The sequence below is a fragment of the Candoia aspera genome, chromosome 7 (assembly GCF_035149785.1).
Source record: "Candoia aspera isolate rCanAsp1 chromosome 7, rCanAsp1.hap2, whole genome shotgun sequence".
Lineage (NCBI taxonomy): Eukaryota > Metazoa > Chordata > Lepidosauria > Squamata > Boidae > Candoia > Candoia aspera.
Genome location: NC_086159.1, coordinates 70,551,000 through 70,574,024, shown reverse-complemented (window position 1 = coordinate 70,574,024; position 23,025 = coordinate 70,551,000). Strand labels below are relative to the sequence as shown.

General features: G+C 38.2%; 1 protein-coding gene and 1 long non-coding RNA gene across 3 annotated transcripts in view; one reads left to right on the top strand and one right to left on the bottom strand.

Moving 5' to 3' along the window:
- RSBN1L (round spermatid basic protein 1 like) overlaps positions 1-23,025 on the bottom strand; it is a 46,564-nt gene that overhangs the window by 18,254 nt on the left and 5,285 nt on the right. Inside the window, exons 2-4 of one of the 2 annotated variants that reach the window (XM_063308083.1) lie at positions 18,699-18,818; positions 11,403-11,663; positions 11,020-11,084 (exon numbers count right to left, since the gene is read on the bottom strand). In XM_063308083.1, coding sequence (XP_063164153.1) covers positions 11,020-11,084; positions 11,403-11,663; positions 18,699-18,818 — 446 coding nt within the window. Of the gene's footprint in view, positions 1-11,019; positions 11,664-18,698; positions 18,819-23,025 lie in introns of both variants that reach the window. The other variant, XM_063308081.1, reaches the window with a different exon arrangement.
- LOC134500718 (uncharacterized) lies at positions 417-21,722 on the top strand. Its single transcript, XR_010068290.1, has 3 exons — positions 417-900; positions 19,695-19,912; positions 21,537-21,722. It is a non-coding gene; the product is annotated as an uncharacterized LOC134500718 (long non-coding RNA).

Below are 23,025 nucleotides of genomic sequence, written 5' to 3'. Positions count from 1 at the left end.
ATATGCGGACGATACCACCCTAATGGCAGAAAGTGAAGAGAAACTAAAGAGTCTCTTGATGAGGTTGAAAGAGGAGAGTGCAAAAGCTGGCTTGAAACTCAACATTAAAAAAACTAAGATCATGGCATCTGGTCCCATCGCTTCCTGACAAATAGAAGGAGAAGAAATGGAAGCAGTGACATATTTTATTTTCTTGGGCTCCAAGATCATTGCAGACGGTGACTGCAGCCATTAAATTAAAAGACGCTTGCTCCTTGGGAGGAAAGCTATGACAAACCTAGACAGCATATTAAAAAGCAGAGACATCACCTTGCCGACAAAGGTCCGTTTAATCAAAGCTATGGTTTTCCCGATAGTGATGTATGGCTGTGAGAGTTGGACCATAAGGAAGGCTGAGCATTGCAGAATTGATGCTTTCAAATTGTGGTGCTGGAGAAGAATCTTGAGAGTCCCTTGGACTGCAAGGAGGTCAAATCAGTCAATCCTACAGGAAATCAACCCCGACTGTTCATTGGAAGGACAGGTACTGAAGCTGAAGCTCAAATACTTTGGCCACCTAATGCGAAGAGAGGACTCACTGGAGAAGCTCCTGATGCTAGGAAAGACTGAAGGCAGAAGGAGAAGGGGACGGCAGAGGGTGAGATGGTTAGATAGCATCACTGATGCAATGAACATGAATCTGAGTAAACTCCAGGAGACAGTGGAGGACAGGAAGGCCTGGCGTGCTGTGGTCCATGGGGTCATGAAGGGTTGGACATGACTTAACGACTGAACAACAACAATTTGTTTTCATTTGCTTCCATCCTTCTCTTCCCTCCCTCTTTTCTGTTGTGTTTTTAGGATAAAGTCTGCAGGTAAAGACTACTGTAAACATGCCACATCATGATTAAATGGTGAGTTGTTGTCATCTTCTGGAACTAGAGACAGTTTTGAATTTTTTTTTTGGTAGCTAAGCAATCCTATTCTCACTTTTTTTTAAAGTTTTTTTTTTATCCTCCCTTTATTATTTTTATAAATAACTCAAGGCAGGGAACATACCTAATACTCCTTCCTCCTCCTCCTATTTTTCCCCACAACAACCACCCTGTGAGTTGGGCTGAGAGAGAGTGACTGGCCCAAGGTCACCCAGCCAGCTTTCATGCCTAAGGCAGGACTAGAACTCTCCGTCTCCTGGTTTCCAGCCTGGTTCCTTAACCACTTCCTTCCTTTTCCTCCTCCTCTTCTCAACTGAAAGTTCTGTTGAGGCAATCATCTGATCTACTGGCTTGTCAGTAAGCAGTTTGCTTTTAATTGTCTCATATATTCTGTATCATTTAACAGTATAAAAGACTTAACAAATATATTTTTAAAAAAGTAGAAATAAATACAAGGTTTAACCAGCAGGAGGTAGCAACTAATATAAACTCTGCTTCCGCTACCACAGCCAAGTCTGAATCTATATGAATGTGAGGAATGGAAACAAGTGTTATTTAATAAGCACATATGTCAAACAAATATTTACATTATGAGAAATGATTTGGTTAACATCTTGATAAGCTGTAATGTGCTTTGTTTAGTTTTGGCTTAATGAAATGTGTGAATCCAGTTACTCTAGTTTTCAAACCATGATTTACGCCCTAGTATTACTTATGAACTAGGCCACAGTGGCTTGCTCAGTATGCCAATGTTAAAACAAATTATTTCTGATTTCTGAATCCAGCCAATAAGTGATATTCGACAACATTTTTGAAAAATTTGTCCAAGTCATTTCTTCCAAGACTCATAAGAGAGGTCTTGTATACTTTGGAACACATATAATTAACAGAGCCTAAATTAATAGTTCCTTTTCATAACAGCCTTGCAACTCATTCTGTGAATAAATGCAAACAATTATTTTTCAGGAGAGTAACTGGAGAGCCAGATTTATACATTGCACTAAACAACTATTTGGTTTAAGAACAATTTACTGAATAGCAGGATTCACACATCATACTGTATCTTCCCAAATCCTGTCAACTCACACCCAATACTCCAAGATCATGCCATTAAAATTCAATGTCAAAATGGCCAGTTCTGAGGAGTGTAATTTTCGGTGGGTTTATTTTTTTTTTTTGTTTTCCTCCTTAAAAACATGGAAGACTGGGAGACAATGTGCTTCATTTCTACTCTTAACTATCCTCATAACCAAAAATCATACCACCACCATTCAGCCATTTTATTGCTTAAATTCAGTGAAATGATTCCAGGCTATCTTGGGGCCTTTTAAGGGTGGACATGGGAGTACCTTTCCTCCCAGAGGCCCCCCAACTTTTATTTCCACCCCAAATGGCAAAAAAAAAAAAAAGGTAAGTCCTGTGACATCACATGATCCAAAGAATTGTGGTCCCCATGAGGGAAAAATGCCTACATCTTTATTAAGCCATGATTTGTAAATCTACGATCACTTGGTTCATGTATTATACTAAGCAAAAACAAACACACAAAAATATTAAGCTTGCGATTCATACTATTAAAATAAATAAAAATTCAGGAGGCAGCACCTGAGACTCTTGAGCTACGTTACAGAGGGGCTTAAAAGTTTGTGAACCCTTCTGATTTTCAGTATTTCTGCATAAATGACATAAACCATGATCTGTTCCCCACACAAGTCCTAAAACAAGATAAAGAGAACCCAATTAAAGAAATGGGACAAAAGCATTATATTTGTTCATTTGCCTACTGAGGAAAATGATCCAAAGCTACATATTTCTGTGGGTGGCAAAAGTCTATGAACCCTTGCTTTCAGGAACTGGTGTGCTCCTCTTGGACAGCAATGACTGCAGCTAAACATTTCCAATAAGGGTTGATCAGTCCTGCACATAGCCTTGTGTGAGACGAGGCTGAATCTGCCATTACCTAAAGATGAGCAGACACGCAAGCGGACAGGACAAAAGCCAGGAAACTTGTCTAAGAGATCCCTTCGGAGAGGTAGGTAAGAAGGAAGCAAGTTGTTAAGGAAACAAAGGAAAAATGTCACCTAAACCAGCCAAAGGAAGTTAGGCCTGAGCACATGGAGGACCATCCCCCCCAATCCCATCTACAGCTACCAAACTTGTGAAATCAACAAAGCAAGGACTTTTGGGGATAAAAGGGGTCCCAAAGCCCACCCACTCCTTGAGTCATCTTTGGATCCAGACTTGGCAGTTTCCGTCCCTCTAGCTAGTGCCTGGCAGCTTAGTTGGACGTGGGTAAGTGTGGATGAGCGTGTGTGTGCGCGTGCATATGAGAAAAAGAAAAAGCATCTTGCAACTAGTAAAGTTTTGCTGTTCCTTTAAATTCACTGGGTCTCCGTGTATTTCAAAGAACCTGTTGTGCCTCAGAGTTCGCTTGAAATTTATTTGTGTATGTCCCTAATTACTTCCCGGCTGTTGACCAGGTCTGTGTGTCTTGTCTGCTCAAGCCGCACCTATCTGGAAAACCCAAGTAGAAAGCAAGGGGGGCTGACAAGATCTGCGTGCCTCAACAGGCTGTCTGTGTGACTGGCCATAAGCCAAACCTGGGAGCTTGTGTGTGTAACACTTGGAGGAATTTTAGCCCCTTCTTTCTTATAGAACAGCTTCATCTCAGGGATGGTAGTGAGCTTCCTCACATGAACTGCCTGCTTCAGTTCCTTGTGCAAATTTTCTACAGGGTTAAGATCAGGACTTTGACTTGACCATTCCAAACATTACCTTTCTTCTCCTGTAACCTTTCTCTGGTTGTACAACTTGTGTGTTTGGGGTCATTGTCATGCTGCATGACCCACTTTCTCTTGAGCTTCAGTTTATGGACAGATACCCCAATATTTTCCTGTGGAATTTGCTGGTACAATTCAGAATTCATAGTTCCATCAGTGATGGCAAGCCGTACTGGTCCAGGGGCAGCAAAGCAGGCCCAAACCATGATACTGCCACCACATTTCACAGATGGGATAAGATTCTTATGCTGGAATGCAGTGTTTGCCTTTTGCCAAACATCACACTTTTCATTTAAACCAAAAAGGTCTTTTGTGGTTTCATCCATTCACAGAACATCCTTCCAATAGCCTTCTGGCTTATCCACATGGTATTTTGCAAATTGTAGACAGGCACCAATATTCTTTTTGGGGAATAGTGCTTTCTCCTTGTAACCCTGCCATGCATACCATTGTTGTTCAGTGTTCTTTTGATGAGGGTCTCATGAACACTGATACTCACCAATGAAAGAGATACCTTTAGTTCCTTAGATGTTACCTTGGGTTTCTTCAAGATCTCCCGGAGTAGTACATGCCCTGCTCTTGATGTGATCTTTTTTGGTTGACCATTCCTGGGAAGGGCAACAATGGTGTTGAACTGCTTCCATTTGTACATGGTCTGCCTGACAGTGGACTGGTGGAGTCCAAACCCTTTGGAAATAGTTTTGTAAGCTTTTTCAGCCTGGTGAGCATCAACAACTGTTTTTCAGAATTCTTCAGAAATCTCCTTTGTTCGAGTCATGACACATCCCTGTGTTGTGAAGATCAGACTTCGATAGTAAATACCCAGAATTCTGTTTTTTAAATAAGGCAGGATCTCCCACACTCACAGTTGATTATCATCCCATTGATTGAAACACGTGACCGTCATTTCCCCTTCAAATGAACTGATAATCCTAGAGGTTCACATACTTTTGCCACACACAAACATGTAGCTTTGGATAATTTTCCTCAAATCAATGAACAAGTATGTTTTGACTCATTTGTTTAATTGGGTCCTCTCTATCTAGTTTTAGGATGAGTGGAGAACAGATCACATTTTAGGTCTAATATAGGCAGAAATATTGAAAAATTAAAGGTTTCACAAACTTTTTAGCACCACTCTATTAATTTCTAGCCTCGACTTAGTGTATTCTAAATATTAATTATTCATTTAAAATAGGGTTTCTCAACCAGGGTTCCATGGAACTCTAGGGTTCCATAAGAGGTCCATGGGAGCTCACAATTTATTTTTAAAATGATTTCAAATTCGAGCAACTTCACATTAAAGAGGTAAGTTTTATTCTTTATTTTTAGTTTAAGAACACTGTTAATGCATATATGCAGGCCTACACATGAAACAAATGTAATAATTTTGTAACTTCTGGCCTATATTTCAGCCTGAATCTGCAAGGGTTCCCCAAGGCCTGAAAAATATTTCAGGGGTTCCTCCAGGGTCAAAAAGTTGAGAAAGTCTGATTTAAAAGGTACCATCTCAAAACATAATAATCTTAAGTTGTTTTATAATATGCCATATTATGGCGAATCCTAGTGCATCAAGAATATGCAGATCTGCTTTTAATCTAGCTGGCATTTTGTTCAGCTCGCTAAATATTGAAAGAGAACGATTACACATGCTATGACTGAATCTGTCCTATTTTTAGAGCAAGAATGAAATGAACAAATTTAACAAGCAGCAAATTATTTTTAATAAAAACAGTGGAATTGAATGCTAGCCTACGTTTCTCCATGCAGAAGCAAAATCATGTAATTTGCCCAAATATGAACACAGTTCTCTCTTTGTCATTCAAAACCCCATTCATTAATATAATAATGTATATATTTTTGCCAAAGGATAAATGTTTTAACAGCATTCCTTAAACATACAACTTTCATTAAAAAAAGCAAACAGGAAATAGATAAATGCATACACTGAATAACTAAATAATTCAACAATATGTATGTAATCAACAGATCAATCTAGCAACACAACACATGCCTTTCACATCTCCAAGAAACTTGGTTAATTTCTGTTTCAAGCTTTTCATTGATGAAAAGTGCGACATACTTTTAGACTAAGCTTAATTCTCTTGCTTTCCCCCCAAAGCCCCTTATTCATCCTGACAATATTCTTTCTTTCTGGCAATAATGTAACTCCTCTCTGAGCACAAGGAAGAGGAGAGAACCCAACGTCCAAATACTAAAACAGGTATCTGATATAAACCAAAAACCAAACACCGTTTTCACAGGAAGAAAACTGTCGAGGCTCAGAATAAGGCATGCAGGCAAAGATGTGCACCTCATATAAATGCTCAGCACTACTCCACCAAAGCCCCACATTCTGCAAAACTATGGCATAAGTAAACAAAAATCCCTGCTCACCACCCTTTTAACAAGAAACTGTATGCACAGTGTATGTATCTACGCATACTCCACAAAGCACAGCAAATCATACAAACCCATTAAAGAAACCTACAACTTCCCACAACAGACATGCTAGAAGCACTATTACGACAGAAAACAAGTTTCTTCAACACAGGAAAAGGAATCCGTTACTATTTCAGGGCATTACAGATGCTGCTGGATATTTGCAGACGAAATAGCAGGAAAACAAATGAGAAACTGGCTAAATAAGCCATGATTACTTTGCTCATCTGCAAGAACTCTTTGAAGTTATTTAACAAATCATCTTCCAAACAAATATTGCTTAGCATGACATGCAAAAGCATTAGCCATACTTAAAAGGACAGATATGTAAATCAACCAACAAATAAGATCTTCACCTCTTGGATTTTATATTTATTTTATCTTTATTTATTGGTCTGTTATACTGTAATTTATATGCTTTTAATTTTGATTTTATTGTAAACTGCCCAGAGTCCCCATTTTGGGAGAGATGGGCAGCAATAGAAATTTGAAAAATAAATAAACTTCAAATGACTTCAATTTTGAGCTAGTTCCCCAAAATAAACCACAATGTATGGCCTGGTATAAGATTCTACAAACGTTTTTCGCCTTGCATAATTCAACCTCTATACTAAACCTTTGGGACAGTCATCCCAATTTGTTCATTTTTTCCAAACAATACCAAGTATCACTGATTCTAGAGAAGGGCTGGATGTAAATAAAGAAGCTAAGATTCCAACAAAACAGAAAATCAATAGACCAGGTGGTAATGTATGGGAAAAGACCACTTGAAAATTCTGGTTGAGGTTATAGTCCCTGTGAAGGATGAGGTTTGCAATTTCGGTATGTTCTGGACATTACACCTCAATATCCAGGTAGCTGCTTGTCAGCTTCAGCCACTGCACCAGTTGCATCCTTTCCTGGCTGTATCTTTACATACCTTAGGTCACTTTCACATATATGGAATTCCAGAATTCTCCAATCAGCATGGCCATTGCTGAGAATTTTCCCAGGTTTGGGAAAGCTGTCTAATTTCATACCCAGATTAAATTACTGTAACATACTTTACATGAAACTCTCGTTGAAGAGTATCCAGAAAGTAGAACAGTACAAAATGTAGTGATCCAACTATTTTTTAGACCTTGCTATTAGAAAGCTTTCAGGTCCAATTGAAGTGCTGGATATAACTAATATAAACCATATTAGTTTGGATAGAAATATTGGAAAGACCATCTATTCCCAAAAAATCTGCCCTGGCAGCTTGGACCATTACAAGAAAAACTTCTTTATGAAGAAGGGCATGCTAGATTGCCCTGTCTTGATACTTTTTAGATGAGCAGCCAAGAAATTTTATTTTGCAGGCTTTAAATGGCTTTATTGGTTATTAAACCTGCTTCTTTGATGCTGCTTTCAAATTGCAGTTTAAGATATTTCTTATGTTCAAATGAGAGCCAGTTTGGTGTAGTGGTTAAGGCATCAGGCTAGAAACTGGGAGACCAGAAGTTCTAGTACCGCCTTAGGCACAAAGCCAGCTGGGTGACCTTAGGCCAGTCACTCTCTCTCAGCCCTAGGAAGGAAGCAATGGTAAACTACTTCTGAAAAACCTTGCCAAGAAAACTGCCAGGATTTGTCCAGGCAGTCTCTGAGAATCAGACACGATTGAATGGAGATTAACACACGTACACACACACAAATATATTCAAATATGGTATAAAAATGTAATTATGATGTTACAGTTGTAATGGAAATTATTCAACCACCATTGCAAATCAGGTTGATTGTCAAAATGTACAGACTTTCAGCTGTTTGCAACGAACAAATCAAACAAAAGGAATTGAAATAGCTCAACACAACGAATGCTTCGTGGTGTCCCCAAATTCATCTGAAAATGCAACTTATAATGACCTCTCCAGTCTCAAAATTATTCAACCTCTTCATGGCAAGCATCTTCAGTACTTAGTAGAATACCCTTTTGCTGTTATGACCTGCTGCAAACGAGATGCATAGCCAGACACCAGCTTCTGGCAGCGTTCCTGAGGAATCTTAGCCCATTGCTCATGAGCAATGGCCTCCAGTTCAGTAATGTTCTTGGGTTTGCGTGCTGCAACCACCTTCTTCAAATCCCACCAGAGATGTTCTATGGGGTTCAAGTCAGGTGACTGTGATGGCCACTGTAGAATCTTCCAGGACTTTTCTGCATCCAAGCCTTAGTGGAATTTGTTAGGTATGCTTGGGATCATTGTCCTGTTGGAAGATCCAATGACACCCAAGCTTCAGCTTTCTTACAGATGGCATGTTTTCTCCTAGGATTTCCTGATACTTCAATGAATCTATCTTGCTGTCCACACGCTGCAGGTTTCCAGTGCCCGAGGATGCAAAGCAGTCCCAGAGCTTCACCGAGCCACCACCATGCTTAACTGTAGGCAGAGCATTCTTTTCAGCATATGCTTCATTCTTCTTCCTCCAGACGTACTGCTGATCCATTGGGCCGAAAAGTTCCAGTTTTGTTTCATTGCTTCACAGAATAGAATCCCAAAACTTCTGTGGCTGATTTATATGATTTTGAACATATTGGAGCCTACTTTTCTTGTGCTTTTGGGTCAATAGTGGTGTACGACTTGGAGTTCTGGCATGGAAACCTTCTGTGTTTAGTACACGCCTTACTGTGCTCACTGAAACCTCAGTGCCTGTTGTCACCAAGTCTTGCTGCAGGTCTTTTGCAGTCACTTGAGGGTTTCTCTCCACCTGCTTTCTCAGAAACCTGGTTGCAGCCACTGACAGCTTCCTTCTTCTGCCCTGTCCAGTAGCGTAACCACTGTTCCTTCAACTTTGAACTTACAAACTATGCTTCCAACGGTGTCTCTAGGAATATCCAGTGCCCTCGCTATCTTATTGTATCCTGTTCCTTGTTTGTGAAGGACAATGATCTCTTCTCTTTCCTTTTTGGACCATTCTTTTGACTTAATCATACTGTATTTCTAACACGCAGTCAAACGTGACACCCAACAAACCCCTAGCCATTTCAGGTATTTCATGTGTTCCAGCTCAAGCACACCTGGTGCAACTAATGAAGCCCTTGATTTGTTGCATCAGGTGTGCTTGAGACAGCACCTGTTTTGCATACTGTATGTGTGCTGTTGTGACAGATTCTATTCAGGGGGTTGAATAATTCTGAGACTGGAGAAGTCATTATAAGTTACATTTTCAGATGAATTTGGGGACACCACTTGAAACATTTGTTGTGTTGAGCTATTTCAATTCCTTTTGTTTGATTTGTTCATTGCAAACAGCTGAAAGTCTGTACATTTTGACAATCAACCTGATTTGCAATGGTGGTTGAATAATTTCGATTACAACTGTAACTCCTCCAGATGGCATACATATTTTTTACTAATATTTTATAACATATAATCATTCTAATTCCATATTTGGAAAATATTTTTAAAACTTTTAATCATGAATATTTTGACATAATGAATTTTTTTATCTTCATTATTAACATAAGTTCTTTTAGTTTTTATTTAACTACAAATGAGGTTGAGATTTCATACAAATGTCTCCTCAGTAGGCTTTAGATTGTTATATTTAACTAAAAGGAAGAGGAACCTGAATTTGCAACAATGACCTTCTACCAGAAAAAGAGAAGTAGACTGAAATAAAACGATAAAAACAGGCAAAGGTCCTGTGAAGCACCTTGCTTTCCCACTTTTTCAACCTAAGGTTTCCAAGTGCAGCTGAAACCAATCCTACAGATTCCCTGTCCTGTAAATGGGTATATGGGGCATACTTCGATATAGGTATCTCAGTGTATTTGTGTGTGGGCAAAAGCCACATTCCCCGACCCCATATGCAGAAAAGCTGTAAATCTCAGATCCAATTAAACGTAACAGTGTTGGTCATAACATTGTACTTTCCATGGGATGATGACTAAATGAGGAACACTCTTGCCATCATTCTTTTAAATGCTTCAAACAACAGTGTCAGATGTATGGCACAACAAAACTCAAATAAAAGCAAAAGCATACAGCTTCTGCAGCATGAGAAGAAGGTCTTTATACCACACACTATTTCATTTCCATTTTGCTTTAAACTCCTCTACATTCTTTGAATCAAGCAAAAAAACCAAACAAACCCGCTGGATGTTTGTTTACAGGCAAGTGACAAACACTAATATGTGAAAAAACTGAAAATAATCTATTTTCTAAATTACACAAAGTCTAGTGGAAAATCTAAAATCAGAAACTATAAATCTTTCCACTATCCATTTAAAGGTATGAAATGAACATGAACTATTCTAATATTTCAATGGAAGGGTTGGATATGTTACATTTCTTTTGTTTCAGTTACTATAACACAAGCACATATCAAGGTGGGCTAAAGGCTTTGCTGAGTCCAGTGATGCAGATTCTCAGATAAGCAGATACAAGACCGCAGCCATTTCACATTTAGACAAATTAACCTGCTTTGTTTCTCATTAACCACTTTTAAGAATTGTTCTTTCCTATGTTGTCTCTATTCTACTATTTGTCCATCGGTATTAAGAGAAATAGAACGATCCACACACATCCAGAATATACAAAACTAGCACCTCCTATTCCAGACCCTAGGAATAGAAGGCATAATTTCCCACTCAATGAATTATGTAGGCAATCTAATCTGTAAGTAGGTATTCACAGGAGTTTTTATTTGGCTTATCAAACATAGTTGGATGCTTCAATCCAACTGGAAATTACTGCGGTCATTTTTGTTCTCTACGTAACACTGTATACAGAGAAAAAGCTCTAGCATTTAATGAGAAAGCTCACTGTCTCATTTAACAAGTTTAATTTTTTTAGAGAAAAGGAGTAACTGGAACATATAATATGAAATAAAATGTTTTTGAAATATGAAAGATAACCTCTTACCTGAGTATGAAAATTGGACATAGTCGTAGTCTCTATATCTTTCTTTCCCAAAATCTCCATTTTCACTGGTGAATTGGGAAAATTAAATGAAAAGTAGTCTAAAAAGTCAGGTAAGTAAGTAGCTGCCCCATGAACAATTCCCATTACATAGTAAGCTGCACAGTTTTCCTTTTCACTAAAAACCAAACCCACAAATTCTTCTGCAAATCTCTCCATCTCCACAGGAGATAAGTGGGAGAGTTCATTAGTGTAGGCATGTATAACTGAGGCACCTCCGTTAGGCTGGTGCTCAACATGAATGAACTGTTTGAACTCCAACATGTCCAACCTTTTGAGTTTATTTTGCACCCGTGGCTCCTTTAACGAGACAAATGGAAACTCACTGTTCTCTGGTATCTTGTACTCAGAGTCCTTCTTGGGATTCTTATTTTTCTCACTGAAATATTTAAGATGATTATCAACAATGCCTTTGGCGTCTTGATCCTCAAAATCAGAAAGCAATCCTGAGCAGATGGTTTGAATAGATTTACTATACATTTTTGGACGCTTCCGTTTTTCACACTCTTTATGTTTCTTTTTCTTTTTCTTCTTTACTTTTTTAATCTGTAGATCATCTGCACTGCTTTTTGGTTTTTCTTTTACATCTATTAAAAGAAGAAAAGGTTTTGCTTTAATTTATCAAAAGCTGTAGATACATGAAGATGAAAAATTGATTTATAATCCCATGCAATAATATGCCAAGTAAACCTATTTAAGTTCTGAAGTATAATAAACACACTACACATGAATCCTGAAGAACAGCAATATCACCTTCAATCATTAATATAGTTAAGCTACCAGGTCGAGGCTGCAAAAAAATCAGAGGGAGAAGGCTGTCTTTGGATCCCTACCAAAAGAGAAATGTCACCTGCAGGGATCCTGGGGTCAAGCCTTCTAAGTTGCTGGCTCCCTCCTCCAGAATAGCATCCCTCCGGAAGGCAGGTAGGACCCAACCCTGTAAACCTGCCATTAAGACCTGGCTGCTTTAGTGAGCCTTTGGACTCTGAGGGATTATTCTTGTCTCCCTGCTGCTGCTGCTGCTGCTGGTGGTGCTGGTGTGTGTGAGGGGGTGGGGATGGAGGTAATTGTGTACATGAGTTACAGCTGTTCCTCAGCACTAAGAAATCTTACTGATACACTGTTATTTTCTAGTTTATCTTGTTACTGTTTCAGAGGTCCGTAAGCTGCTGGAAGTCAGAGTAGCAAGTAAAATGAATGATTAAAAAAATATTCTAATACCACTAGATGGCAGCAAAAGGTCAAGGTTTTAAGAAATACCAATTTTCTGTATCTCTGCTACCATCAAGTAGTTGTCTGGAGTTGTGCAGGCCAGAGCTGATAGCAGCAATCATCAGTATGCAGCAACTATTTGGAGAGTAGCTGCAAAAATAACAGCTGCTTGTCACTTTCTTTGCAGGATCTAAATTGCTTAAGCTTTGCCTAGTGAAGCCACTCTGCAAAAATTACACCATCTGCTTCCTGGACTTCCTGAAGCAGTGACACTGCTGTCAAAGGAGATGCTTCTTTTGGAAACCCCTTACATCGATTCCCATTCTGTTTGTCCTTATGCAGACACACTGGGAGAGAATTGAGATTGTAGCATGGGGGGAATTACTTCAAAGTTCTCATTTTATTGATCATGATCTGGTGTTTTAAGACGTATGAAAGAGATGGGAGAAAGTAGAAGATTAGGACAGTCAATGGCAACCAAGCAATATGGAAAACATGCTGCCATCTATTGTCATCTGGATTTTTGCAGTACAGATATGAAAGCCCTAGGGGAATGGAGCGTGTCCTGGAAGTAAATTCTGATGTCCCAACTGGCATACGGATACATGATAGGAGGCTGCAACTTGGCTGCTGCAGGGTAAGAAAGACAGGCTGTTAGTTGATGATCTCTCTTCTTTCGAGTTACAGTCTAAACAAGGAGGTCAAGGGTTCAGCAAAGGTGGGCCCTACAACCTCAAATTTCTGCCTTCCAATGCCAGGTCAGTTGTTGGCAAAACAGCTGTTATCAGGATTTAATCCTGAATGAAAGCACTAACCTGGCATGCATTACAACTGCCAATTGGTGTTGGTACTGGCTTTGAAAGCCCTAAATGGCTTATGGCCTAAGGGACTGCCTTTCTTGCTATGAACCTGCCCTGTATTTAGATCCTAAGTAAAGACTTTCTGAACATTGCTCCCACTGGCAGAAGCGCAGCCGACCGGTAAACTGGAGAAAGGCTTCTTCTCCTGGGTAGCTCCCAGGTGACTGAATGTTTTTCCCAAGCAGCCACATTTGGCTCCTACTGTCCCAATATTTCAACGCTTACCAAGTTTTTAACTGTTAACTTATTTTCACTGTATTTCTTGTAATGCTTTTAATTTTGTTTTTACTGCATTTTAGATTTTCTATTTTTATTGTAAGCTGCCTTAAGTGCCTATATGAGCAAAGGAAGGGTATTACATTTGCATATACACAGAATATCTAAAAGTGAAGTAGTTCTTCAAATAAGTTAGACTCAGTCTAGGTTTTAACAGTTAGAACCAATAGCGGTTAAATCTTTCTATCGAGATTAGCAGTGTAGTAAACCCTCTTTCAACAGACTTTGGCTTGATCGACTTCCAATACTTGCGAATTTTGGCTTAGTGGACAGATTTGGTGTTTGGATAACGCTTGCATGTAGCAAAGTCTTCTGTAAACCATAAGAGTTTGGACCATTTATATTATACCATTACCATCATTTTCATCATGTCATGGTGGAAATAACTTGTGTGATGTATTTTTGGATTTAACACACAGTTAGCAATAGTCATCCCCCCACCCCGGTCCCTTAAGGATTTATTGCATTTTAATTTTGTATATATATTCTTCAATTTGGCCATTCTTATCCTTGCCAAATCATCTCCAAGCACATGTTGAGCTTCCTGAGGTGGTATTGTCAGCCCAATTGTGAGGTTATCTTTGCAAAGCATTTTTCACGACAATAAAATTCAAACTACTAATCATCCTGGCAGAATAAGATCCCCACCAATTTCACCCCCAGTAGAAGATCCCCAATTTCAGATTAATTCTGAAATTAATCTCCAAAGCATGATCAAAGCCACCATATAACAACATCTGAAAACTAATTTAACAGGCAATCCAAAATAATACCATGGTCACTGTTAATGAAAGCCAAGAGAAGATCCAGAGGAACAAACAAATACTCTCAAACAAGCAAGGAAGTTTCCATTCAAAACCCAAGCATACATTCCTGTTTTATATCAATAACAACTTAACAAGCTGTATGCTTCCATAAAAGAATTATTATTACATGTCAGCAGGCAATGATACTGAGAAAATGGAGAGAAACCCAGTTATTAGCCTTCAGACTCATACAAATGAAGCAATGTTATATTGCAATGTTAAGGGACTACTGGGACTACAAACTTGAATGCCTTGTTCTGATAAATCAGTAGAAGTTCACTTTAAATAACAAGACAAAAGTTTCAGAAAAGATTTAATAAAGATTTGTTGTAATTGCCATGCTGTTGGAGATGCAACTAAGGAGGTGGAACATTAACTTATCCAGTCTGGATTTATCCTATTATTGCCACATTTTGGCTGAAATCAACAGAATACTGGATCAATCACGGTATGTTAGATTAGTATATGTGTCTTGGTTATATCACCAGTATTTGCAATATCAAGACATAAAGAACTGTGGCTTCTTCAGACTTGGGGGATATGTAAAATAATTATCAGGTAAGAGGGCAATGTGCATCTGATTTACAGCAATGGATTGCTGATATGTACTGTTTGTCAACATTTAAATAAGGTTTGTTTTTTGTTTTGTTTTGAACAAAGTGGCAAGAAATAATACTTTCAAGCAATATAGTCAATTTTTATTGTACTATTTATAATGTAGTTTTATAGGTCTTTTCTGCTTTTTTTATTATCATAGTCCCTGATTTTGAGATTACATGATTTTGTTAATACTTCCATACATATCTTTGGATTACTTCTGTTGATTAGTTTAATAAAACAAATTCAAGAACAGACTGAATAGGTCTACTAACCAAAAGTTCAGGCACGTTATTCAGATCAAACTTCAATCTACTTATCATAATTCAAAATTGTTCCCAGGCACTGGTTGTCAGCCCTCAAATAGATCAGACTAAGAAATCAATTCCACAGGAAAGCTACCACTTTTATAGAGACCGGCTATCTTTCAAGTCTATTGTGCTATACCTCCTCCTCCTTCCTATAGTTCACTGAATTAGGGAGACATCTGTTTGAGCCATTTCCAAATATTATCTGGCTGTTCTGGACTTTAAAAATGCTTCACACCCTTTTGACTAGGCATCAGCTTCTGTGTATCTCCATCAAGGTCATCTTCCTCACTCTCTACACTGGTTTATAACTTAAACCTGGGATAGGCAATTTGTGACTCCCTGAAGTTTTATTTTATTTATTAATTAAGGAGATGTATATGGCTGCCCAACTCATTCACAGTGACTCTGGGTGGCTTACAGAAATAAAACTTCAAATATAAAACCCACTACCTCCCCCGCCCCCGACGGCAACAATACCTTCAAATAAACCACTCAATGGGCTCCGCATTAACCTAGGACCCCCAGGCCTGCTGGCAAAACCATGTCTTCAGGTCCTTTCGGAAGAGTATTAAGGTGGGGGCCAACCTTATCTCTGTGGGGATGATGTTCCACAGGGAGGGAGCCACCACAGAGAAGGCCCTTCTTGGCCCCACTAGACGAACCTTCTTAATGGGGGGGGGGGGGACCTGTAACATACCCCAGCTCTTCAATTTGGTGGGTTGGGTAGATGTAACTGGGAAAAGGTGGTCCTTCAAATAACCTGGACACAAGCCATGTAGGGCTTTAAAGGTGATAACCAGAGCCTTGAATTGGACCCAGAAGCAAACTGGCAACTAATGCAGCTCCCACAAACGAGATGACACATGTGCAAAACTGAACTTACACAAAACCATGCGGGCTGCTGCAGTTTGAACCAACTGAAGCTTCCAGATACTTTTCAAGGGCAGCCCCATGTAGAGCACACTACAGTAGTCAAGACAGGAGGTGACTAGGGTGTGGGTGACTGTGAGCAGGGCCTGTTGGTCCAGGAAAGGACATAACTGGCACACAACCTGTAGTTGCACAAAGGCCCTCCTAGCCACAACTGCCACCTGCTCCTTGAGCAGGAGTCGTGAGTCCAACAGAACCGCCAAATTACACACCAGGTCCGTCTGGGGTAGTGCAACCCCATCCAAGACCAAAGATGGCAATTCTCCATGAACCAAAGAGCCCCAAACCCAGAAGTTTGAAAGAAAAAAAAAGAAGGAAGAAGAAAAAAGGCATCTCCCCACTCCAAATCCTTCCCTGTGCACAGTGAAGCTCCTGGACACCAAGCTATCTCTGACTTATATAATTATCCCAGGAACACATGTATTAGAAACATACCCAGAGTTAATCAAGTAATACACTGAGTATCCTCCACTCTAAACCTCTGTTTAACTTCACAGCACCTTGAAAATCCTGCTAAAACAATAGGAAATATAGTACAATAGTACCCTTTCACAGTACTCACAGACAGTGAGGCAGATCAGAAGTATTCTTAACTGTTAGTAATAAAAACTGCTGAGAAGTACAAAAAAATCAAGCAGACTGCATTAGAGTCCACCCATTATATAAGCAAAACAGTTTATTCAAAGCACCTAAAGACAATTGCCCAAATAGGACTCAACTACTAGAATGGAAACTGTCATAACTATGGCATCTGAGTCAGAGCAGCAGTTACCAATGTTATCTTTTAAGTGCTGTGCTTAATGGTTAAAACATGCGTCTCACTCTTCAAAGCCATCTTTACCCTAGCCAGTTTATATCCAGAGCAGTTCTTAGACAGCATCAAGCAGATATGATAAGCCAGCGACACAAACCTATGACACGTGTGTCAAAGATGACACACCACAATGTTTTGGGTGACACACCAGTGTTCATCAACACCCAACAACTATTCTCCCTGTTCGAGTTACAAAACAACTGAACAAACAAAAGGCACTGTAACTCCCACCCACCCACCGATTCCCCCACCCCCAATCTCTGCCCTTTTGGCTACCCAAAATTGGATTGTACTTTTTTAAAATGAATATGTAAAGAATTGATTCTCTTTTGTTGGGGGGAGGGGATGACATGCCAGTAGAGTCACCTTAGGCAGTTTCCTAATTTTTGACATATGAGCCCAGCAGGTTCACCATCACTGTGATAGAGGTAGAGAAGAAGGCTTCCCCACATCAGCAGCACAGAAAAGGTCCTAAAGTGGATATTTATTTGTGCTTGATCAGACTCAGCCCAAATTTTCCACTATTTTATGCTCTAAACCTAAGTCAATAATTTTTACTGAACCCAATTCCATAGAAAGCAAAAAAAGCTTTGGAGAGAATACTGGGTGGTAACTGTGCCAGTCACCCATGTGATAGCTAGAGATCAACCAGTGCATGGACACACCACTGACCAAATCAGCCAGAAAAATATCCACCAACACTATGAAACTATTGATGATTTTCTTAAAATATATTATACTTTTGCAGTTTTGAGACAAAATTAGTCATTAGTGCTAGCTCGTGCTAACTATTCTAGGTTCAGCAAATACTCAAATAAACTTCACACCCTGTTTAAAGGAGATAACAGGAATAAAGGATAGGTATGTAAAATGGTTAAGATTAACCATTGTTTCTATCCTATTAATCATCCAGACTGACTTACCATATTTGTCCAGAGAAGCCAGAAATCAAATTACTAATTCAGAATCAAACCTCACAATGCTAAATTAAAAGGGATAGTAAAAGAGCTGTAAATTGCAGTAGAGTGGATGGAATCCCATTTTTAGAGGTGTCTATCATGTTTTATGTATGTTTTGATGTGAGCTGTCCAGATTGCCATTCTGTTAATTCCTCTGTGTTCTTTCCTTTATTCTATTTTTACTATCTTCTTGTATTTTGTTCTTACATTTTGAGACCCCAGAGTTGTGTGATGCCAAAATCTAAATAAATAAAAATGGTTCCATGAAACATTAAAGACAACACAGTATGTTAAACTAGCCTAGAAACTGAGAAAAAAATTGTATGACAAGTTGTTTTTAACACTATCAGGAGGGAAGGACTTTTATAAGTAAAATCTTGCAAGATCCATAGTAGTTATTGGATGCCAGCTAGGATGAACGATCTGTTCATGACCAGGTCCATTAATTAACAGAATTACTTTAATTCGAATGAAAAAAAAATCTGTATTCTATAACCTATTTTAGTATTGATACAAACATTTTTGTGTCATATAAGAGTAGAATCTTAGAAATGTACCACAAATTAAAATTTCAGGCACAAAAACTGTGTGTTTGGCTTTAATTCTCACATAAAGCATAATTGATTTGGTATTCAAATTGCTGTTTGTAAGTAATGTCTTTCAGACCTGTAACTAGATAAGCATGATACTCTTTCCTTTAAGTACAAAACTGAAATGAAAACCAAACAGACCATACTGCCTCCTAACATTAAGCGAAGCTTGAACTAATCAGAATTAAAAATATTTAAGTACATCATTATTTAAAAAGCTTCCTTCAAGTATATACCATAATCATATGTAATGAATACTATGCTGACCTTTCTGAAATAATTTCATTTCTCCATTCTCTTTTTTTATTTCAGACATTAATCTGTGCTTCTTCTTTTCTTTCTGTTTTTCCTTGTCTCGTTCTGTGGTTTTCTCTCTGATGATTTCATCTGAAAAGTAAATATTTTCATATTCAATAAAGACAAGAAAGTTTTTAAAAGAAATTACCAACAGTAGGCACAACTAATGACCTGCCGTGTGACTGGGGTTTGGACTACACCTTTAATGCACTGTAACAGAAACAGGTCTTAGATCAGCACAACTTTCAAAAAGAGTATTTGAATGCCCTTTCTTCTCACAATATACAATTTTGCAACTCAGAAAATAGTTAAACAGTATATGAATACAAAGTGACAGTTTATTTATTTATTAAATTTGTCCCCACCCATCTCCTCCCATCGGGAAACTCTGGGAGGTTAAACAGAATATTTTATTTCAGAAACAGAATGACTTAACCAGGATTCTTTAGAGCAATCTATTTTTGTTCCTGACATTTCAAAGGATAAGCAAAAATACTTATAGATTTCTCTTATATGCATTTAGATTTTTTTTAATAATCTACAGACTGCCATTCCTTAACCTAGAATGCAAAATCTAATTTCACAAAATGCAACTGCAGGGAAAAGAAATTTAAATTACTATAAACCATTAATATACCACTTTTAAATTGCAAAGTGCTTATAATCTTCAGTGTGCTATCTCAACTAACAATCTTGACCAATATCTGTTACAATTTACAGCTGGAAAATTAGGTCTGAGAATAACTTTCAAAGACTATACTGTGAAGGCAAAAATATACCACCTCTTTGTTCTCATGTCACTATATATTTTCCCATTCTCATTACCTTGAAATCTTGGCTCAATCATCCATCTTGTTTCAAAAGGTCAACCAAGTCAGAGGCTTGGGTGATTCCTAATAAGGATGATTTCCTGGAGAAAAACTGAGAAAAAAGAACCTACTAATGTATCTCTTTCATTGATTTCAGTCCAGGAAAGATACCTGCTCATTCCCTTGACAGATGAGGAGTTGCTGTTTCACAAGGGTCAGCGTATTTATAAATCTGCCCAACTGCTAAACTGCAATCCAGCCATTTACCAAAGCACTTAAAAACTGTCCAGTTCAGAACCTTGATTGGGGAAACAGCTCAATCCAGAAGCTTTGCATCTTCAAAAATGGATCAACTAGTTGGAACATCCCCTTATGGTATCTTTTTTTCTTAATACAAGTACTTATTTGTCTTTTGTAACATAGTCTCCTCAAACAGATGTCTTAATCAGTTTGGCAAAATCTTCAGGTTTTATTGTTATTCAGAATAAAGCTAGTAGCTAATAGTAACTGATCTGAAGTCCAGCCTCAAAAGTAATTTGTTCAGAAACTCACTGAATCAGGATACCAGTTGTCCATCCTTTTTGGTAGGACACCCAGTATGCTTGTAGATTTAGTTCAGCCTTCCCCAGTTGGTATACCTTTCAGTCTTCAACTCCCAGAATTCTCAGTAAGAGCGACCCTATGTGAAAATTCTATGACTCAAGTCTGTACATCCAGAATGGGGAATATTGATAGTTAATTCTAAAAATTACCAATGGTTAGTATTCTCTTCTCTCAAAGATCATTCCTCATGATTTTATTTAGTATTAACTCTGTCTTGCAGCCTAATCCCATTTTGAGGACTCTATTTCTTTTCTGCTACCATTTTGTTCCCTTAAAAGAGACATGTTCGCTGTAAACCTTAAGCTGTTAGTGCATTTAAACCTTTTCAGTTCCTGGAGGGTCTAAATTTTATTAAGTGTTCTATTTCTGAGTTATTTACCTCTGATCAAGCAGTCTGACTGCTTGTGATATGCAGTGATCTACTGTGTATCTGTATGTGAGAAAAGCTAGCACAAAAATTATTAGTGAGGTAAAAGGCTATACTGTACTCCAAGCAGCAACACTCAGAAAATTATAATTACTAAATAAACTGGCATTTTCCACTTCTTAAGGATCAACTTAGAGTCTTTAAGAGTCTACCCTTACATAAACAAAAATGTAGTAATTCTTAACCTTGCAGATTAGAGATACAAAATCCAAATAGTTCTACAACTTCTATGACCAAAGTATTTCAAATTCCTGTTGCGAGAGATCATACAGTAATATTCCAATTTGTACTCTGAATTAAGAAATACTACTATATTATATAACTGCTCTTTAAAACAACGAAGCTAGTAAAAATGACAGAATATTCTGCTGAAACTAATCATAAAATGATTAGCCTTTTGAAATTGGCATAGGCCAATTAAAGTAACGTTTATCTCAATGCAATTCTAATATTTAATAACTGATTGGTATTTTCCAATTAATCATATATTTTAATCCTTTTACAACCTTGTATACCTATTTGTGGGTTTTGTATTATACTGGTTTTCTATTAGAAAGCAAATACCTTTTGCGCATTCTTTCAGCAGAATCCCAGATCAGATTATAAAAGAAGTCACTAAGATCTAGGGCTGCTTATGCAGTTTAAGCATTGTCAAAAGGTGTATGAAATTACTGCATCAGTGCAGCACAGTCTAAGAGGTCTAAACATAGGCCATTATATCAGTCACTATGAAAACAATCCTTGCTCTGGCCAAGGCAACCTATTGCTAGGCAAACAGTCTTAAAGCACTTTCAAATGCATTTATGATTTTATAAGCCTGTTTTGAATTCAGCAGAGTCAACAGAGCAAGGAAACCGTTGAAGACATACCTAAGCCATCCAGGTATTTATTGCAATGTTAATTTTCACTCTTTTTCAAAACTGCTAAAAGAAGAAACTTAATATGATCAACACTATTCATTCATTCCAGGTTCTCTTGCCTTGTCCATGTGAACTTGGAATATAACATCAGGAAGAAAGAAGAGGAGTATGAGAAGCTGGAGAAATACCAGGGCCTGAAAGAGGAACTAGAGAAGATGTGGAAAGTGAAGGCCAAAGTGGTTCCAGTGGTGGTAGGGGCACTTGGGGCTGTGACCCCCAAGCTGGGAGAGTGGTTCCAACAGATCCCAGGAACAGCATCAGAGCTCTCTGTCCACAGAGTGGACAGTGCTAGGAATAGCTAAGATACTGCGCAGAACCCTCAAACTCCCAGGCCTTTAGTAGAGGACCCGAGGTTGAGGAAGACACATATCACCCATAGGGGTGAGAAGGGATTTATATCCTACTTGTTAATTTGACTTTAATTGTTGCTTACTTTCGTAAACTGGATGAGTAAACAAAAGTAAATCAACGCATTCCTGCATGTACCAATTCTCTTTATCCAGTATCTGCTGAACTGCAAATGCTCAGAATCAGAAGTTGAACTACTGATAATTTCAAGAGTAAAACAGGATACATTGTTATATTTCTTTTGTCTTCAGTTACTACTGGGCCGCAGCATTCAATGTGTCCTACAGACCTGTAGCAAAGCTGAAATTCAAGATAATCACCACCCTGTTTGACTAAAAATTATGGAAGTCTTAAAGCAGTATCTATATATGGGCATTTTAGATAATGTAAAACTGAAAAGGAGTATAATTTTAGCCACAATAATGCATAAGCATTATGTTCAATGAAAGCATTACTTCATTTGCAGTTGAGTTCTCTAAATTTTCAGATATGCTGTATACAAAATTAAGCCATCTGTAGAGCATCCTTTCTATTAAAATCATGCAGTTTCTTATTAGCCATTATAGCAAGCAAATGTTCCCTGAAATCTAACATTATATACACTGCTGCATAATAGCATCTACTTTTCATACCTTTAATTGCCATTTTTCAAAATGCATAGCCCTATATGACAATCTTCATCTTAAATGTGGTAAGAATTTCTAAACAATTGGTTGAGAATGTACAGCTAAAAACTGAGATTTGTATCAGGGAAATAAATGTAAAATATAATGAAATGGGTTGCAGCCTTCTACAAACAGCCCAGGTATTTAATGTACCCTTAACTTAGAGTAAATAGGAGGATTCTACATTTCTTTTTCAGGGTATTTACTGAAGAACACTTCCTTTCTCTGTTCTGATGCTACACACTTTTAAAGACAAATGTACCACAACATTAAATATTTGAGAAGCCAAACTGTTGTTTCAGGCAACTCACTGTGGGGAGCTAGTTCAGAGATGAAAAGGTCAAGACAGACCAAACTGAAGGCAGCCAGCAAGAAACAGCATAAAAATATATCAGGACTTAATTTACTCATTTTTTTTAAGCTATTCAATCATGTATGATTCTGGGAGACTGCCTGGACAAGTCCCTGCAGTTTTCTTGGCAAGGTTTTTCAGAAGTGATTTGCCATTGCCTCTTTCCTAGGGCT